Source organism: Pseudorasbora parva, chromosome 24, assembly GCF_024679245.1.
Source record: "Pseudorasbora parva isolate DD20220531a chromosome 24, ASM2467924v1, whole genome shotgun sequence".
Lineage (NCBI taxonomy): Eukaryota > Metazoa > Chordata > Actinopteri > Cypriniformes > Gobionidae > Pseudorasbora > Pseudorasbora parva.
The window spans coordinates 28040936-28058738 of record NC_090195.1 but is presented as its reverse complement, the minus strand read 5'-3'; the positions used below and the strand labels follow the sequence as shown (position 1 = coordinate 28058738).

At 38.6% G+C, this 17803-nt stretch overlaps 1 protein-coding gene across 4 annotated transcripts in view; it reads right to left on the bottom strand.

Moving 5' to 3' along the window:
- Positions 1 to 17803, bottom strand: part of dpp6a (dipeptidyl-peptidase 6a) — a 673440-nt gene that overhangs the window by 312132 nt on the left and 343505 nt on the right. The window contains exon 1 of one of the 4 annotated variants that reach the window (XM_067435534.1): positions 457 to 849. The exons of the other annotated variants lie outside the window; for them this stretch is intronic. Within the exon in view, the coding sequence (XP_067291635.1) occupies positions 457 to 513 (57 nt within the window). The 5' untranslated portion in view covers positions 514 to 849. Of the gene's footprint in view, positions 1 to 456; positions 850 to 17803 lie in introns of those variants that run through there. 4 annotated transcript variants of the gene reach the window in all.

Sequence of the window (17803 nt, the reverse complement as noted above, 5' to 3'; positions counted from 1 at the left end):
TAGCCTTTTTAAGGTATCTTGGTAATGTTATGAGATAAAATTTCTATAACTTTAACAATATTTTGACTTTCATGCAAATTATATATATTTTTTATTTTATTTTTTTCAAATTACATGTAGTGTTAATCAGAATAAACATATTATCAGACTTACTAATGCACAAATATGAATTTCCAGACGAGTTAAGTTAATAACTTTGAACCGGTAGGCATCACTGGTAAATAAAGCCACCTACTCCTTGATTAAATGGTTATGATGGTTTTAAATGGTCAAAAAATGTTTGACTTTTTTCCGTCAATGTTTCTGGTCTATTCATAAAACATTTAAAACAATTCCGGAGATTGAACTGTTACTTTCTGTTAGTTTTACAAATCACCTCACGTTTACCTAAAGCAGTTACCTCTTGAAATGAATATCTCTGCCCAGTACAAATAATTTAAAAAATCACTTCAGTACCTGTTCTTGCTGTTGAGCTGATTTGGCCGATATATTTGACTCCTTTGCTGTGGTCATGATAACAAATTACCACAGGCAGCCAGAGACATTCAGTTTGTGACGAGACGGTTACACAGAGAAGAGAAGATGCTGAAGGGAAAACGATAGAAATGCTGCAAAATCCCAGTGAGACGCAGATTTGATCTTTAGAGTCGCTCTTCGGAGGATTGATGCGCCACGGTTGCTATATTACGCTGACAAAGAGAGAGAGAGCGAAGCAAAGGAGAAAAAGACACGGAGACCACCGATCACAGACTGGTTACCGACACCGGTCGACTGAAGGCACACGAGCTTTTCTCATCCCCCTTCACGCGCTTGCCGCCTATTTCACCCCCGCCTCTGTGCACCAGGCGCACACGCGCGCGGCTGCCGCCTTTTCACCTTCTGAAGCGAGCAAACCAAAAAGGTACCAAATACATGTGTTTTGTAAATTATGACAGTATTCTTGTTCGTATATGACAGTCTTTATATTACACATGCGTGATTTGGCATGGCAGAAAGTGCACAAAAAGCGCTCCCTTTTATAAGCTAAAATCTGTCACTTTTAGTTGTTGCCATCTCACAAAATTTTGTTTTAATCAATGAAGATGATTGTACAATGAATCCCTTGATTACATAATAATGCCTACATTCTGTTATAATTATCGGATTTGCTAGCAAACTCCTACAAAAGCTCTGTTGTTGGAGCGGTAAGGATACTTATCTTATAAACATCTCTGACAGGTCCTTCAGTTCAAGAAATCAACAGAAATGTCTGATTGGATACCGAAAAGAAAAAGCAGGTGTCAGGTTTTTTTTTTTTTTTCTTTTTTTTTTTTTTTTTTTTTTTTTGAAACTAAAGTTAAAGGTGCACCATTTTTGTAGTGTTATTTGTTCAGTTGAGTTCTTACAATATCCCAAATGTTTCCAACTATTTGCAAATTGTGAGAAAATTGCTATTTTAACCAAGGGGTCAGGACGTCTGAGGGAGTAGCCTGTCATATCTGTGTTACACTCGGTTTTATTTGGCAGAAACGCTTTACTCGCTGTGTGCAACAAGTGTCACTGCAGCCGCTGAGCGAACTCACAGAGTAACATCATAACATAATTTACAACACACTCAATTTTATCTAATATGATAAACAGAGCTGTGTTACCTTATACTCATGCTTAGAAAAGCGGAAATTACATCCACGACTTGATCCTTGTACTCGGCAACAATCGCTCCAGCGGCCTTGCTCAGCTCCACAACACTCTGTCCTGCTTCATACTACAGTAACATTAATAACCGCATCCATGAAAATGATTTCTGCCAGAGTCCTATCCCAATTCTTTTCCACCGAATTTTTTTTTTACAAAGTGCAGTTTTAAATGCATCTAGAATATTTATCCTAGTTTTCAGTGACAATGAAATAAATTTTAAACCAAGTGTGAAAAATGTTCATAGTTTTCATGTTATTGTATAATTTATAATCACTATGTTTTTAACAAGAACAAAAAATAAAAAATAAATAAATATTGTGGACAGGTGGGGTAAAATGCCCGCAGCATGGGGTAAAATACCCCAGGCTTCACAATGAATATTTCAACATCATTCTTGTCAAATTAGTCCATAGTAAAAACAAAAATGTATCTTGATTTTATCAAGTGGTTATTTTGGGAAAAACAGTAAGGAGGCTTTTTACCTCAAGGCAGTGTTGCCAGATATAGGCGGTTTTTAATTTGATTGTAAGGATAAAAATTTGTTTGGGCGGGTGGACAACATTTTTGGTTGGTTTGTGGTCGGTTTGGTGGGTTTCAAACATCTACGTAAATCTTGGTTAATAAACACAACCAAAGTGTGCATGCACTTTTAGACAATAAGTGATCAACAGGCATGATCATTCATGAGTGATTTGTAACTGTGTAAGTGCTTGATATGCCAAAGTGACATATTATTCAGTAAATTGTATCAACAGTAAAGAATGGGAGAGTGACCTAACTCTCAAAAAGTGGACTTATGACAGGAGATGCCTAGAAGACTCTTTATGAATATGACTAACTAAAAAGCACAGTTGAATGACTTTATTGAAAGCAAATATGGGAAGACTCCTGCCTATCATCATGTGCACATTGGCCTGATGAGGACATCTGCATCTTTTAAACCGACTCTTCACAGCGCACACAGATATGCACTGGATAGGTTGCCAAATTGGTTTTACCAATATGTTATTATTATAATAATAGAATATGCATACGGATCATTCCCATCTAAAAACAGTCATTATCAGCATCAGGCAGCGATTTGAGTGAGAAAATTCCATGAAAGTCTTAAATCTGTGGCCAGGGTAAGGCTCAAGGTTTGCATGGCAAAAAAAATGACGTCATCGCAGTGTGGGGCGGTGAGACACCAGCTGTGTTCAAAATTGCTGCCTATAACCGTCACTATTCCCTATATTTATTCGCCAATATAGTCCACTTGAAGGAGTGAATGAAAATGAGTAAGCAAATTCGGACACTGAGTGCGCTGGCAGGGCTGCCGCTTTTGTATAATTTGAGCTCTCTGTTTAATAATCATTTGAAATTTAGCAAACTGGCAGCTCTAGTAGTAATGAAAAGATTTATCTTGAACTTTGTCATGGCAACTAGCATGTATAATCCTTAATTAAACAATGTAATAATTAATTAAAAATATATATATATTTATGCCTGTATGTGTGGCAAGAAGTATGAGTCTGAGCGCCGTGAGAGATATAAGACCGGTGTGGCGTGCAGCTGGCACTCATTATCCAGCCGGATCTCACGAAAATGCGTAAATAGTATGTGGTGGAATGTATACACCTTACTTCTCACCGCTGCTTCCTGATGGTTTAAAAGATGGTTTAAAATTACACTCAGTCACACCATATAGTTTCAAAGAACAGTACACTCTGACCAAACAGGTACTACATGTCTCTACAGCCATCTACCAATACCCAGGGCAAATGTATATTTGGGGCTTTAGCCCAAAATAAAATAAAGAATAACAAGAAATACATTAGTAAATTTATTTTAAAAAATACAAAATAAATAAATAATAATATTTGTGAAGTAATACATTTAAAGTACATTTTTTACTGATATGTGATGGAAGTATGTAGCCTGGATGCCAGCCGAACTCAGCCCTGCCCACAACATTTGAGCTCTGGCGGTTCGAGCTGGACTCGATCCATAGAGGAGTAATTATGCCCAAACGGAAACTGTTCAGACCAATGAAATCATCAGGGCGGGCTTTAGACGATGATGGACGGATGATCAACAGTAACGTTATCATGCACATCATCAAAGGCGCTTGGATTATATTTGTTCAAATCCTAAACGGAGAGCTTGTTTGTATATGCATTCACCTTCACTATTTCTCTCAGAAACTATAATCATGTTGGTAAGTACTCTGTGTATCCTTGAAATCTTTTTTTTTTTACAACAACGGCAAAGATTGTTTATTCCAGCATGCGTGCAGACAGGGTGGCCAAGTTTTTAAAACAAAAAGCGCCACCTACTAGCCCTAAACAATAGCTTCTCGGGGGGGTTCTCCAGAAGAACAAAATGGCCTACATGGTCTATACATCACATAATAGTCGCTTCATTCCGCGGACATGGAAAACAACCCGTGAAAAAAAAACGCGAACTTGGCAACATAGTGCAGTTGAGCTCTGTTGACATTTGACAACTAACGTAATGCGTTGCTTTGCTCTGATTGGTTGTAGGTCTATCTAATTGAGGTCTTTCCTGGTTCGGTTGAAACACGGCCCATAATCACAGCCCAATGGAGCAGTTTCAGACTCATATTCTGACTAGAATTGAGTATGACCACGTCAGGCTAGGAAGTATGGTAACCCATACTCGGAATTTGTTCCCTGCATTTAAAGGGGTGTTTCATTGTGCTTCGGTATCAGACTCGGACTTATAATGTTATGGGCCAGGACTCGCAAAGCCCAACGTCCTGGGGCTATGCTTTGTTCCAGACGGGCTACCAAAATTTAAGCCTGTCGGCAGGCCGGCGAATCTTATATAGTGAAATAACATTCCTTTCTTGGTGTGCGTTGTTCTCTCTCTTGAATTAATATTTGAAGTGTGTGCGCACGTGTACGGTTCACGATTATATCCAGCAAACGGGCGGACAAAGTAATACAAAAAAATTATGTTCCAATCAATCGCGGGTGATTGAGTGATAAATCATTGTGTTTGTTTGATAAAGAATCTTTGCAGTTTACGCTTTCCGCTTTCAAAACAATCCCTCCATCATGTGAAATGAAAGGGGAGCAGAAGCACATCAAATATGAAAATCTTATCCAATCCTTGACCGATGTTTAACCGTATCAACGTTAACCGATCAAAGTTGTCGGTTAAAAAAATAAAGTGATCTCTAAATTAGGCTATTATAGACAGTGGACTAAATGCTACTACAGGTAGCCATCGCATTCCAAAATCTTTTTGTGTGAAGGGAACAAATCCCTCACACTCAAGTTTTCATAACTCGCCTGTTTGTACTTAATAAACCAATAAAAACCTTTAGTGTGTGGTCACAGCGTTTGGGTTTGTGCGCTCACAGGGTTTGCAAAAAGTAAACAGGCTAAAACACTCGAGGTTAGAGCCAGGGCAGACGACAGTATGAAGCGTCATTCTGCATAAGATTGGCTTACATTTGGAAATATATTACATCTACATTTCAGTGGTAACACATAAGGTGTTGATCATCATCTTTCTTTATTATTGTTAGCACTACCTCGAACTAAAGCGGCGTCTCTTCGGAGGAATCATTTTCTTAAATGAGCCGCGGCAATGTTTCAAATGAGCTTCTTACGCTAGACAAATGCCTTTATTTTCAACGCGATCACCTTGTACCCAAACCATTTCAAAACTAAGGAGCCATTTGTTTGTCGATTACAAACAAGCTCCTCGGCGCCGCGTTTGCGGGACTCGTGTTTCGCACTGTAGGGGATTTTAAAAAAGTGACGTGAGTGGAAAGGGAGGCGGCGGCGTCGGGACACTGTGTGTGTGAGAGCGGGAGGCAGATCGGCAGAGAGATCATAGAGTGATGCGACAGAGTTGCAAAATTGCAGGCGCGGCTCGCGGCTGTTATTTTAAAAAGCGCAGCATATTTTAAACTAATCGGTTAACCGGTTTCAACCAGCTAATGAGGCTCGGTGGTCGGTCAAGAAAATGTTTCGTTTTCACCATCCCTACTCAAAACCAGAGTAGAAAATAGCCTATTACTTATACATTATGATGTTTTTGAATGTATGATGTGTGTGAACGCCATAAAGTTATTGCACACACATTAGGAGCAGTGAGTAGTCAACACACACTTGGAGCAGTGGGCAGACTTTTTTTTTTCTGTGGCATCCAGGGAGTGATTGGGGGTTAGGTTGCTTGCTCAGGGGAACACCAGTCATTTCCAGCTGCTATTGGAACTTGAACCCACAACCTTCGGGTTACCAGTCTGACTCTAACAATTAGACAACTACTGCCCAGTGCTGAGATTTTTGTTATATATTTTTTTTAAACTAGGCTATGAAACAATGACATTTAGTTAGAGTATAATTTGCATCTCTGAAGACTGTCTGTAGATGAACATTTCTTTCCTAAAACAGTTGTCACATATTAAATATTTATCTATTAACATTTTCCCAGGCAGTATTTCACTGTTAAAACAGAAGCGTCGCACTTGAACGTCTGTGAACAGTAAGCCTCATCTTCTTTAATCCTTTTGACATTGACGAGCGCAGTAAAAGACCACTGAACTTTTAGTCATCTTAACCACAAACAGAGCGGTGTGTAATGGAGTGCAACAGAGCAGCATCAAGAATTTCAAATACAATGCAGTGCATTTCTTATTTGCATCTACAGTTTATTGGCTATGACATGTTTGCAAAAGTGCAGAACTCAGTGAGCTCGTGCAAAACATCTTGCAGCAAATCGTTTAAACATCTTTGACTGACCATTGCATTCAACAGACACGACTGGCTACAATGCTCAACGGCAACGCCGCAAAATCACATTGTAAGTACCTGTGAGTCACAGGGAGAAAATATAAATATAAAGCTGTAATTTGCACTTTTCATGATTAGGTAATCGTGGTAGCTGTAGTCATATTCACAATACATTTTTCGGAATAATTATTAAACTTTAGGAGAAAAACATGATAAAACATTTTGGTGCATAATCTGTGAAAGGTTTTTTCTGAGACTTGTTCTGAGAATCTTGTTGTATGATTTATGTGGATTTAAGAAAAAACACTGGAATTGTGGACACACATTTATGTTCAAACACCATGTAAAAATGAATTTTGCATAATATGTGCCTTTTAAGTAAGCATATACACAGCATGTTTCATGGTAAAGCGCATCACTTTGATCAGAGCGGCTCGATTGCTGCTCCATCTCTGCAAGCGTTGTGAGTTTGAGTCACTTATAATGTGCATTTGAAAAAACAACAACACTCAAAACATTTACAAACATGTTGTCCAACAAAAGAGAGCATTCAATTACATGTTTTTACTCCAAAATCACTGTTTGAAATAACGTTTTGTCGCATAAATTATATTAATTTATAGTATTCTATACAGTGATAAAGACTATGCTGATTAGCATTGCATTACAAATACACTTTATCTTTATGAAGATACTTAGATGTCTAAAAGAACATAGATAATCATATATTATTGCAATCTTATGTCTATTGCCTTCATGTTGTATCAGCCAATACATCAATCTGCGTTTTATTCAGCTGCAGCAATATCTGGATGCCATATTTGTCCATATAAGGGATTTCATGTAACGTAAGCTTTATGACTTCTATGAGTCAGTGTGAACTTTCTGCACAAGGGTGCCCTCCGACTATACGTATGAACAAAGTCTGTTCACTGCCGGGTAACTAGGTCAGCCGGAACCGGGAAAACTTTCTATAACACCTGATCTACTTGTTACATAATAATAAGAATGGCGTCTATGCTAATGTTAGTCTATCTGTTTATCCCGAGGTTTACTGCAGTCGGCCGGATACGGGCCGCATCCAGATCAGATGGTGGACCTGTGTCTAGACACGACCAACGCATCCCTGAAGTTACTGTAGAGAGCGTGTCAATTAAACCCCTGTAATTGGCGCATCGACACGATATCCTCAATAAACACGTTTCCGGCATGACGACTCTAATCTTTCGAATAATCTTACAGATATCTATTGATTTAATATGACTTCTGACCTGTAAAGTTGCCAGAATCATAATCATACACTGTTAAATTCCTTGCCACCGTTGCCTTTGGCTTTTGGCTTGCTCAGTTGGGGACACTTAAAGTTCAACTATATTACGATCTGCCCGCATTGACACTGTATAATAATTGAAATTAGCTGGATAACATCTCAGTTTTCTCCAGAGTGGCTGTACAGTCAAATCAAATTCTGTTGCATTATTTTCCTCTTAACACTGTGAAGCTGCTTTGAAAAAATTGGACTTGTAAAAAGCGCTATATAAATAAAGGAGACTTGACTTGACTAGACTGCAGAGCAATAGATGGATTGTGAAACCCAGCCGCCCCTCTCTGGATGTCATTTAGGTAATAACCACACCCTAACCCTATACTATAACTCTATTCCTTCATCCTTTAGATCCACAGAGGTGGAGCTAGTCTAGGTCCGACTAGAGAGGGGGAGCTGGATGTCATTTGGCTCTGCAGTGACCACTTGAGCACTGTAAAAAATTATTTAGAAAAAAGTTACCTGGTTGCCTTAAAATTTTGAGTTCACTGAAATTAAAATTTTGAGTTAATACAATGAAATGTTTTTGAGATTCGACAACCTTTATTAAAATATTGTTAAAAGATTTTGTAAGCATATTGGGTAATTGTGTGTGTATTATTTCTGATGACGCAGTGAAACATGCCAAATAGTGCTATTTTCATGATTTATCAAATTTTTATCTGGTTCAGATACAATAATATTTTTAGTTTCTATTTATTAAACAAATTTCCTTCATTGTATCAACTCAAAGTTTTAATTTCAATAAACTCACAATTTTAAGGCAACCAGGTTACTTACTTTTTTAAGTTAAACCAACAAAAACCAACCAAATTTTTTTACAGTGAGTATGAATCAAACGTGATTACATTACATGTGTACTCACTTATGCTCGCAACACCTTATTATGGTTAAAATAGGGGAAAAATATTCTCTCTAAAGACATTATAAGTTATCATGCAAATCCATCAGTTTTTTTTTCCAATGTATAGAGAAGTGTACAAGAGGTTTTTGTTTGTTTGTTTGTTTGTTTGTTTGTTTTTTCTCACTGTGGATGCATTAGATTTTAGTCACAGATTTTTATCATAATAACTTAGAATTTTATTATAAAACTTTAGACCTTTCTAATGATTCTTAGAAAACTAAAGCTGTATTTCCAAGTGCTCAACTAAAACAAATATGTGATATTGGGCTATATATAAAACAAATCAGATGTTTTATAGGCAACTTGAGCTAAAATGTTGTGCCCTGTGCTAACTTTCAACATCCATAGGGCCAGTGCTTCATGGAAAAAAAGTTCAGCCCTGTTCTAGCGTGTTGTGTTCGTCCTAAACAGAAGTAGTATCTTTGGAAAGCCCAATTCATTCTACTGAATTACTATGGTCAGACAGTTCTAGTAAATTAACACAATACAGAAAGATTCAAGATTCCTAATGGCATTCAAGGTCTTTCTTTGTTCTTTATTTTTTTTTTCTTCTTCTTCTTTTTTAAGTAAACCATTTAGCACATCAACAATATATCTTATTATACATGTTAGTTCAAAGACATGCTTTGTTCAATGTTTTTTAGCAATATTTAGATTAAATGTAGGCCTATCTATTCATGTGGCTTGACAAGGTATAGTTTCAATGTGGCTTTGAAAGGAGATAAAGAATAGAGCTCCACTTTATTTCACCAAGGTCAACCCATTTGGAGAAACCTGGAAAATATCACAGAATTATTATAAATTTATTTTTGGCTATGATCTGAGCTGAAATATGTCAAGAGTTTGTCGGTATTAGCTGGGCTAGTCTTTAAATTAAAAAACTAAACAAAAAAACAGCCAGCATACGCCTGACCAAGATATTTAAAAAATAAAATAAAAAATAAATAAAAGCATTATCAGCACAACAGTTCACTAATCACTGGTTCACAAATCAGTCTGCATGATTTATTGGATAACTGTTCTGAATCAAAATAATGTTTTAATATCCACATCCTGCATTCTGGATAACTAGTAAAGTCTTGGAAAAGTCATGAATGCAGAAAACCATTTAACCAAAAGCAAGAATACCCTAATGTGACTTAAAAGGACAGTTCATTAATGTTGAACTAACATTTCTGGTGTTTATGAGCTAGTCACACAGGAGACACATGTTCAAATGTCTTGCTTGCTTTCCCATTCTTGAAACAACTAATATGGTCCAATTTTAGGGATAAAGACTGTTCAAATGTCTAACTTTACTTCTAACTACTTTTGTTAAATTTAGAACAATATAGGGTGACTAGTTGGTACTCTATTCTAAATGTTAATTAATTCTCTTTTTATTTTTCCTCAAGGTCTCTGATGTTCTGCTTCTTGAACATGCTTTGCCTTCTCTGTTAATTAAGGGCAAGGCAAAGTGTGTTCTTTTCACCATGTAGGCAAATTATTCTGGAATACCCAAAGGCATCTGTTCATCAGGGGTCATGTGATTCCAAAACCAAAACTCACAATTTTTTCAAGCAAGAAGCTCTGTGTTCAGGCACATGGAGGAAAACAGCAGTGCCATTCGGTGCCATCTCTTAATTAATGTGAAAGAAGAAAGACAAGAAGCAAGCCCGTATGTGTCCAACCACATGCTGAGCAACACAAACTCAACAGCCCGTCCATCAGCATTAAGAAGGGGCTGGTACTCGACCCGTATTTTGAATTCAATAGCAGGGAGTTCAATGTCAACACACTGTCCCTCTTAACATGTTATTCAAATGTAGGTTGAGAGGAAAAGGACACATCATTTTGTCATTTGAGATGAGTGGCTTGCAGCGTCTGAAGTTGAGCAGGCGGATCAACCCCCCCATGAGCTCACATTCACCGTGCCAAAATTCAACGGGTTTGCCATCCAAGTTCTGCTCTACTACATGTCCTTCAAATCAACTCTTATTTTTCATCAACTCTGTGATGGGTGAAATGAAAGATCTCTTCTCAGCAAATCAATCACCTCCAAGCTAATGGCATTCGTTTTCGTCACAGTCGCCAGTAGCATGCACTTGCTGAAGGATACAGCCACTCTGCTAGCTTCATAATAGATGTTATTATGCTGCGGTAGGGCCCGGGCAGTGTATACACAGCCTTATTGGTAATACTGACAAATAACTATTCAGAAAATGATAGATGACCTTGGTTGGCAGGTCTTTAAATACACATTTTGCAGAGCATTACAGATGAACTGGCTGACAAAAGCAGACAGGATGAAAGTATTCCCTAGCCTAATTACTAGACTGCAGTGCCAACCTCAATGGTTTGCACAGTTTTAATTAACCCTTTAATGCATGTCCACTACAGTGGATGAACCATTAAAATCCATTTTAACCAATAGGTGTGAATTCCCCGAAAGAGTCGTTAGGCAACTATGGTAGCAATTTCTCTTGTTAGTTCAACTATTCTTTGTTTCCCGAAACCATAGTTCCATCGTTCACAAATAGCATTGCCTGGTCAAAACTACATGTATCTTTAGACCTCACTAGTCCTCGCTTCTATATAGATAGTTACACCAATCAGGCATAACATTATGAACGGTGAAGTGAATAACACTGATTATCTCTTCATCACATCCAGTGTTAGTAGGTGGGATATATTTGGCAAAAGTGAACATTTTGTCCTCAAAGTTGATGTGTTAGAAGCAGGAAAAATGGGCAAGCGTAAGAATTTCAGCAAGTTTGACAAGGACTAACAGCTCTTTAAAAAGCTCTTGTGGGGTGTTCCCTGTCTGCAGTGGTCAGTATAACCCTAACCAGCGACAGGGTCACGGGTGGCCAAAGCTCACTGATGCATGTGGGGAGCGAAGGCTGGCCTGTGTGGTCCGATTAAACAGACGAGCTCTTGTAGCTCATTTTGCTCAAGAAGTTAATGCTGGTTCTTATAGAAAGGTGTCAGAATACACAATGTATAGCAGTTTATTGCATATGGAGCTGCATAGAGGACCCCATGCTGACCCCTGTCCTCCTCCAAATGCACCAACAGTGGGCATGTGATATTAGCCCCTGAACATTTATTGAAGAGTGCACATGCACGTAAATTGTTAAGGGATCCGCAGAGTATAACATAAGAGGGAACATCTGAGCTGCTGACTGAATGAACTGCTAATATAGCCTAAAGAAGTAACATAACATACAGCTCTGGAAAAAATAAGAGACCACTTTACATTGAGAAATATTATCGATACTATTTCTCAATGCAAAGTGGTCTCTTTTTTCCAGAGCTGTACTTTAACATACTGTATGTAAACTTGTCTAAATCACTGTTGTTTTGCGTGTCATAATAACCTGACATTATTTGCGATATTGAATCTATTAATTAGTAGAAGTTACCAAACTTATTGAAATAACCAGTTTTCCCTGTTTACATGCAAACCAGTAAACTGACAACGCAAGTAAACCCTGTTTATGACTTCATTAATAAATCAGGTTATTTCCTTGTAGTATATGTCAGTTGTGATGTTAAATAAAGCTTGCAGCGTGTCAGCTGGAAACTTATGGCTCATATATTATTCTCATGCAGTTACAGATGCAGCGTTCAGACTGAACCACTTCTACCTCAACTGCACAAAAGATGAGAACACATTTTTACAATTCTCTGGGTCTTAAAAGAGTCTGCATTTGTGATATATTTCCTAATTGTTCCTGCAAAACACTAGCTCTTTCTAGCTGTGTTAAAAGGTGCCCTAGAATGATTTAAAACAGTATTTTTAATTGTTCTCTGATATCTACATAGGGGGTATGTGGCTTATTTAAGGGCAAAAATTGTCCAGATACAGTTTTACAAGTCCATTTACAACCCTATAAATCGTCCCTAGGATGTAATGCTCTGTTTTTGCCTTATTTGGAAGAGTCATGAATATTAATGTTGAGCTCTGCTTTGATTGGCTTATTTCAGCAGCTCACAGCACAGCAGTTCAGTTGTTCAGCGAAGCGGCTCGTGAGTCCTGACTGTCCTGACAGAACACAGACCGACTGAATAACACTTTAAGCAGAACATCTCAAATGGAGATTGATAAAATGCAGCCAACTTGTTTATTGGTGTTTTAAGATCATTCACGTGAGCGAGAGAGAGAACGGGCATATAGTTGCCAGATTGCAAATGTTGAGGTAAAACACCAGATAGTATACATGTTATTTTCACAGAAAAGCTCTGATTTGGGGATTTAGATTATCTGGCAACCGCAAGCACAAACACTCTTCTTTACCCCCGACAAAACCATTATACTATCTGGTGTTTTGGTTATACATGGTACTTGGAGTTTCCTATTGTTACTGTTCTAGCATCTTGCGTTATCTAGACAATGCTGTCTCTCTAAGAAACTTTCAATTTAATCAGGAATTTGTTTAAACAGTCAATAAGTGGATAAATCGCTACTTACGGCTTGCAGGAATACAGTTTTAATTGCCCCTTTCTCCAGTTTAAGATGCTAAGTGAAGCTTGCTTGAAATGGGCCGAACAAACGAACGATTTTGAATTATATTGTTGCGGTATGGAAAGTCCTCACGTCCCCTGCACAGCCTGGAATATGACATTTGTGTCCATGATCTGCCGTTTTCGCTGTCCTGTGTTGCTTGTTTACCTGCAGTTCCGATGATTCGGCTCCATCAGTTCCGCCTGACAATAAACATGTTTGGACAGATGCAAATATTAGGGGCGTACATATTAATGATCCCAGCGATTGTGTCACAGTTGGCGTTATGTTGAGAATCACTTTTTTTTTCCGTGGTGTTTTTTTATGCATAAGATTTACAGAAGTAGGAGGCAATAATGTTTGAGACTCACAGTATGTAATGTCCATGTACTGAACTCGTATTATTTCACTATGGCAAGGTTAATTTCATTTTTCATTCTAGTGCACCTTTAAATTTGCTCTAAGTATGCGTTTCTGTTGCCTTCACACAGTGCACTTCAATAAGCAGGTTAATGTTGTGCGAAAACTACCTGTTCCGACCGGTTTATACTTAAGCCGTTTATGACCCTACTCTGATAAAAGAAAACAGCTTATTGCGTTTACATGATCATGATCGTTGTTGGCTTATTAAAGGGGGGGTGAAACACTCAGTTTCAGTCAGTGTCATGTCAATCTTGAGTACCTATAGAGTAGCATTGCATCCTGCATATCTCCGAAAAGTCTTTATTTTTTTTATAATTATATAAGAAAGATGCGCTGTTCCGAGTCTTTCCGAAAAAAGCCGAGCGGGTGGGGGCGTGTCATGTGAGCGGAGCTAAATAATGACGTGTGCAGCAGCGCGCTGCAGTGAGGAAAGTGAGTCGCTCTGTGAGGAAAGTGATTCGCTCAGTGAGGAAAGTGATTCGCCCGCCGCGTGAGGAAAGTGATTCGCTCTGTGAGGAAAGTGATTCGCTCAGTGAGGAAAGTGATTCTCCCGCCGCGTGAGGAAAGTGATTCGCTCAGTGAGGAAAGTGATTCGCTCAGTGAGGAAAGTGATTCGCCCGCCGCGTGAGGAAAGTGAGTCGCTCTGTGAGGAAAGTGATTCGCCCGTCGCGTGAGGAAAGTGATTCGCTCTGTAAGGAAAGTGATTCGCTCAGTGAGGAAAGTGATTCGCCCGCCGCGTGAGGAAAGTGATTCGCTCTGTGAGGAAAGTGATTCGCTCAGTGAGGAAAGTGATTCGCCCGCCGCGTGAGGAAAGTGATTCGCTCTGTGAGGAAAGTGATTCGCTCAGTGAGGAAAGTGATTCGCCCGCCGCGTGAGGAAAGTGATTCGCTCTGTGAGGAAAGTGATTCGCTCAGTGAGGAAAGTGATTCGCCCGCCGCGTGAGGAAAGTGAGTCGCTCTGTGAGGAAAGTGATTCGCTCAGTGAGGAAAGTGATTCGCCTGCCGCGTGAGGAAAGTGAGTCGCTCAGTGAGGAAAGTGATTCGCCCGTCGCGTGAGGAAAGTGCTAATACAGATCGACCGCCGGCCTATCAGTGGGTAAGTCAGTAGCTACTGGTTATATCACCTGTTTAGCATCCTACAAGCCAGCGCTTTGATGGGCGTAGGCTGTTGCTCTCTCTCTCCCTCTCTCTCTCTCACGCGCTTCCGGTAGAATTGTCCGTAAGGCCCATACAAGGAAATTCCGCCCCCACTAACGTTAATGGGGACGCATGATCTCAAAAAACTTGCCGAAACTTATGACTAACCGGAAGTAGTATTTTTGACAAAGAAATACTCCCATCAAACGTCCACCTTAACTTTTGAAACTTTGTCTATGTTTAGTATGGGATTCCAAGTCTTTAACAGTGTAAAAAGATCAGTATGCATGAAACAGCATTTCACCCCCCCTTTAAGCAAAATCGGCTTTATTAGATCATGCATGTAAACACAATCACTGAATCCCTCATTTATATCGTTTCTGCAACTCCGCAAGCTTGCAGAATTTAGCACTGAAGAAAAAACGGTGAGGGGATTCTGGCAAAATTAAATAGTTCACACATTCAAGAAAACACCATGAAGCCAGTCACATGTCTGGAGCTCACCACTGCAAAAACAAGTAGTAAATAGAAAAATTTGACGTCCTGAGTGTTTACCAAATCTGTTCTGTCAATATGATATTACAGTATTAACTGAGGGTGTTCTTACTTTCATTTGAGAGTACCCTCAAACAAACCAGTAGAACCAGGCCTGCCTATATAATTCGCTCTTCTGGTTCAAACATATATGGCTGAATTTAAACAAATATTCCAACTTGCCATTAAGTAGCATTTACTACAGTTGACCAAGTGGATCAGGTAGTCTAACCTGGTGTGATTAAGAGACGGAGACTGATTTGCATATGCATGGCGCTACATATACTAAGGGTCAGATTTACTAAAAGGGGAAACAAGTGTCAATAGGTGTGGAAAGTTCTGCTGAGAATAAACACAAAACAGATGCAGACGCAGCCAAACCATTTCCATAATGACCAACACAATCTACCAAGAGCAGCACAAATTAGTGTCTGGTTTAAGACATGATTTCTTTGGGGAGTAAATAATAGTGCAAATACGAGTAAAAACCACTGGAAAACATACTTAAATATGCAATTGTGATTATATAATATTATATTTAATGGATACAATTACTGACTCCAGGGGGGCTTTAAAAAATATTTTAGTTTCACAGTAAAAAGTGCAGTAAAAATTGTCAACTTTTCAAGCTTGCCTTATTCTGTGCCTGATTTGAATGAGCACTTTAAACAAAGGGAGAACACGCACCATAAACTGAGAGATTCAATTAAAGAACCGGGAGGGTTAAGTTCAGTAAACACGTGAAAGCGTTTTGAGTGAGCCCTGATTAATTCCCCCAGCTACACAGTCTAGCATGAACTCATATTTCAGGAGATTGAAAGCCAGCTCTCTTCATTGCCTATGTTCACTGAAACTTTCATCAAGTATGAGGCCGTGAAACAACAGTTAGGACATGGCCAAACAGGCAATTACATTACACCCTTGGGAAAATCGCTTCTGGCTATAATTGTTATCTCTTTTAAGAGAAATTCCAACACTGAAAGGCTGCTAAGGGTGAAATCCTGCAATAGTTAAAACAGAGAAACTTTTGGCCTTTTTATTCTTTGCAGCTGCTGAAGAGCAGCAGACTGAGTGGTAATCCAGGCTTTGAGCTTAGATAGTACTGTCATTCCTTTGTTGGCTCTAAACGTAAGATTTTAATTGAGATTTTTAAAGATCTAGCCTTTCAAAATCCTACCCCTAAATCCACCAAAAACCCCAGAGCTTTCCAGATAAAGGCAAATCTGCTGTTGATTTCAAAGTCTGAGGTTTCCTCTTCCTCGCAGTTAACCGCCATCCTTAGTGCCTCATGAAGTCAAAGAACAAAGAAAAAGTTAGAAATATAGAGCTACATTTATTTAGGAGAAGCCTCAAAACCTTGATCCAGTCTATAGAGTTTCTGTCAAACAGGTCATACTGCATTTGGAGATTAAATTCAATAAATATATAGAAAGAAAGAACTAGAAAGAATATATAGAGAAATTCAAGAACTTGAATTTGATGTATCAGTAAGTGTCTTCAGTGTCTTTCGTTCACATTGTGCTTAAAGGAAGTGTATGTAAGATTGTGGCCAAAACTGATACTGGTAACCCGGATGCTGAAACACTACTGACTTCATGATTGGTAGATCGGTGGAGGGCGGAGCTTCAGGCCAAAACACAACATGACAACATCAACAACAGTTGAGGGCTGCAAGAACAACTTTTAAATAACAATATCCTGGCCGGACTACTGTTGTCAGTGATATAAGTATTTGAAATTAACATGATTTATTAATGTCTAGTGACATATCAGGGCCATTTTATGATTAATTGAAATACATTTCTTACATACAGTTCCTTTAAAGGTGCAGTATGTAAGAATGACAGCTAGTGGTTGAAATGGGTACTGCAGTCCAAATTTGAAATATTATTTAAAAAATAAAACAACAATCAACAGATGAACAACAACACATGACAGATCACAATGAAATTATTTATTTAGCAAAAATAAAGTAAAAATGGAAAAGCCATGGGTGACAAAGTTAGGACACCCTTACTTTTAACAAAGGAATTCAGAGGGTAAGTAATGGCCAGGCACTACTAATCAAATGCCTTTGAATTACAGATCACCAGCAAGTGTGATCACCTCTATAAAAGCAGAAGTTTTGGCAGTTTGCTGGTCTGGAGAATCCAGGTGTGTGTCAACACCATGCAAAGGAGGAAAGTTATCAGCAAAGATCTTAGAGAAGCAATTGTTGCTGCCAACAATCTGCGAAGGGTTACAACGCAATTTCCAAATAATTTGAAGTCCATCATTCTACAGTGAGGAAGATTATTCACAAGTGGAAGACATTCACAACAGACACCAATCTTCCCATGAGTGGATGTCCCCACAAATTCAACCCAAGATCAGACTGTGTTATGCTCTTACCATTGCTCAGAAAACCCAAGAACTACACCTCAGATTCTACAGGCCTCAGTTATGTTAAATGTTAAAAGTTCATGATAATACAATTACAAAAAGATGGGTCAAATATGGCATTTTTGGAAAGGCTTGTTTTGCCCAAATTTTGTAAATTGGGTCAGGAAACCAAACCATGATGAGAATTAC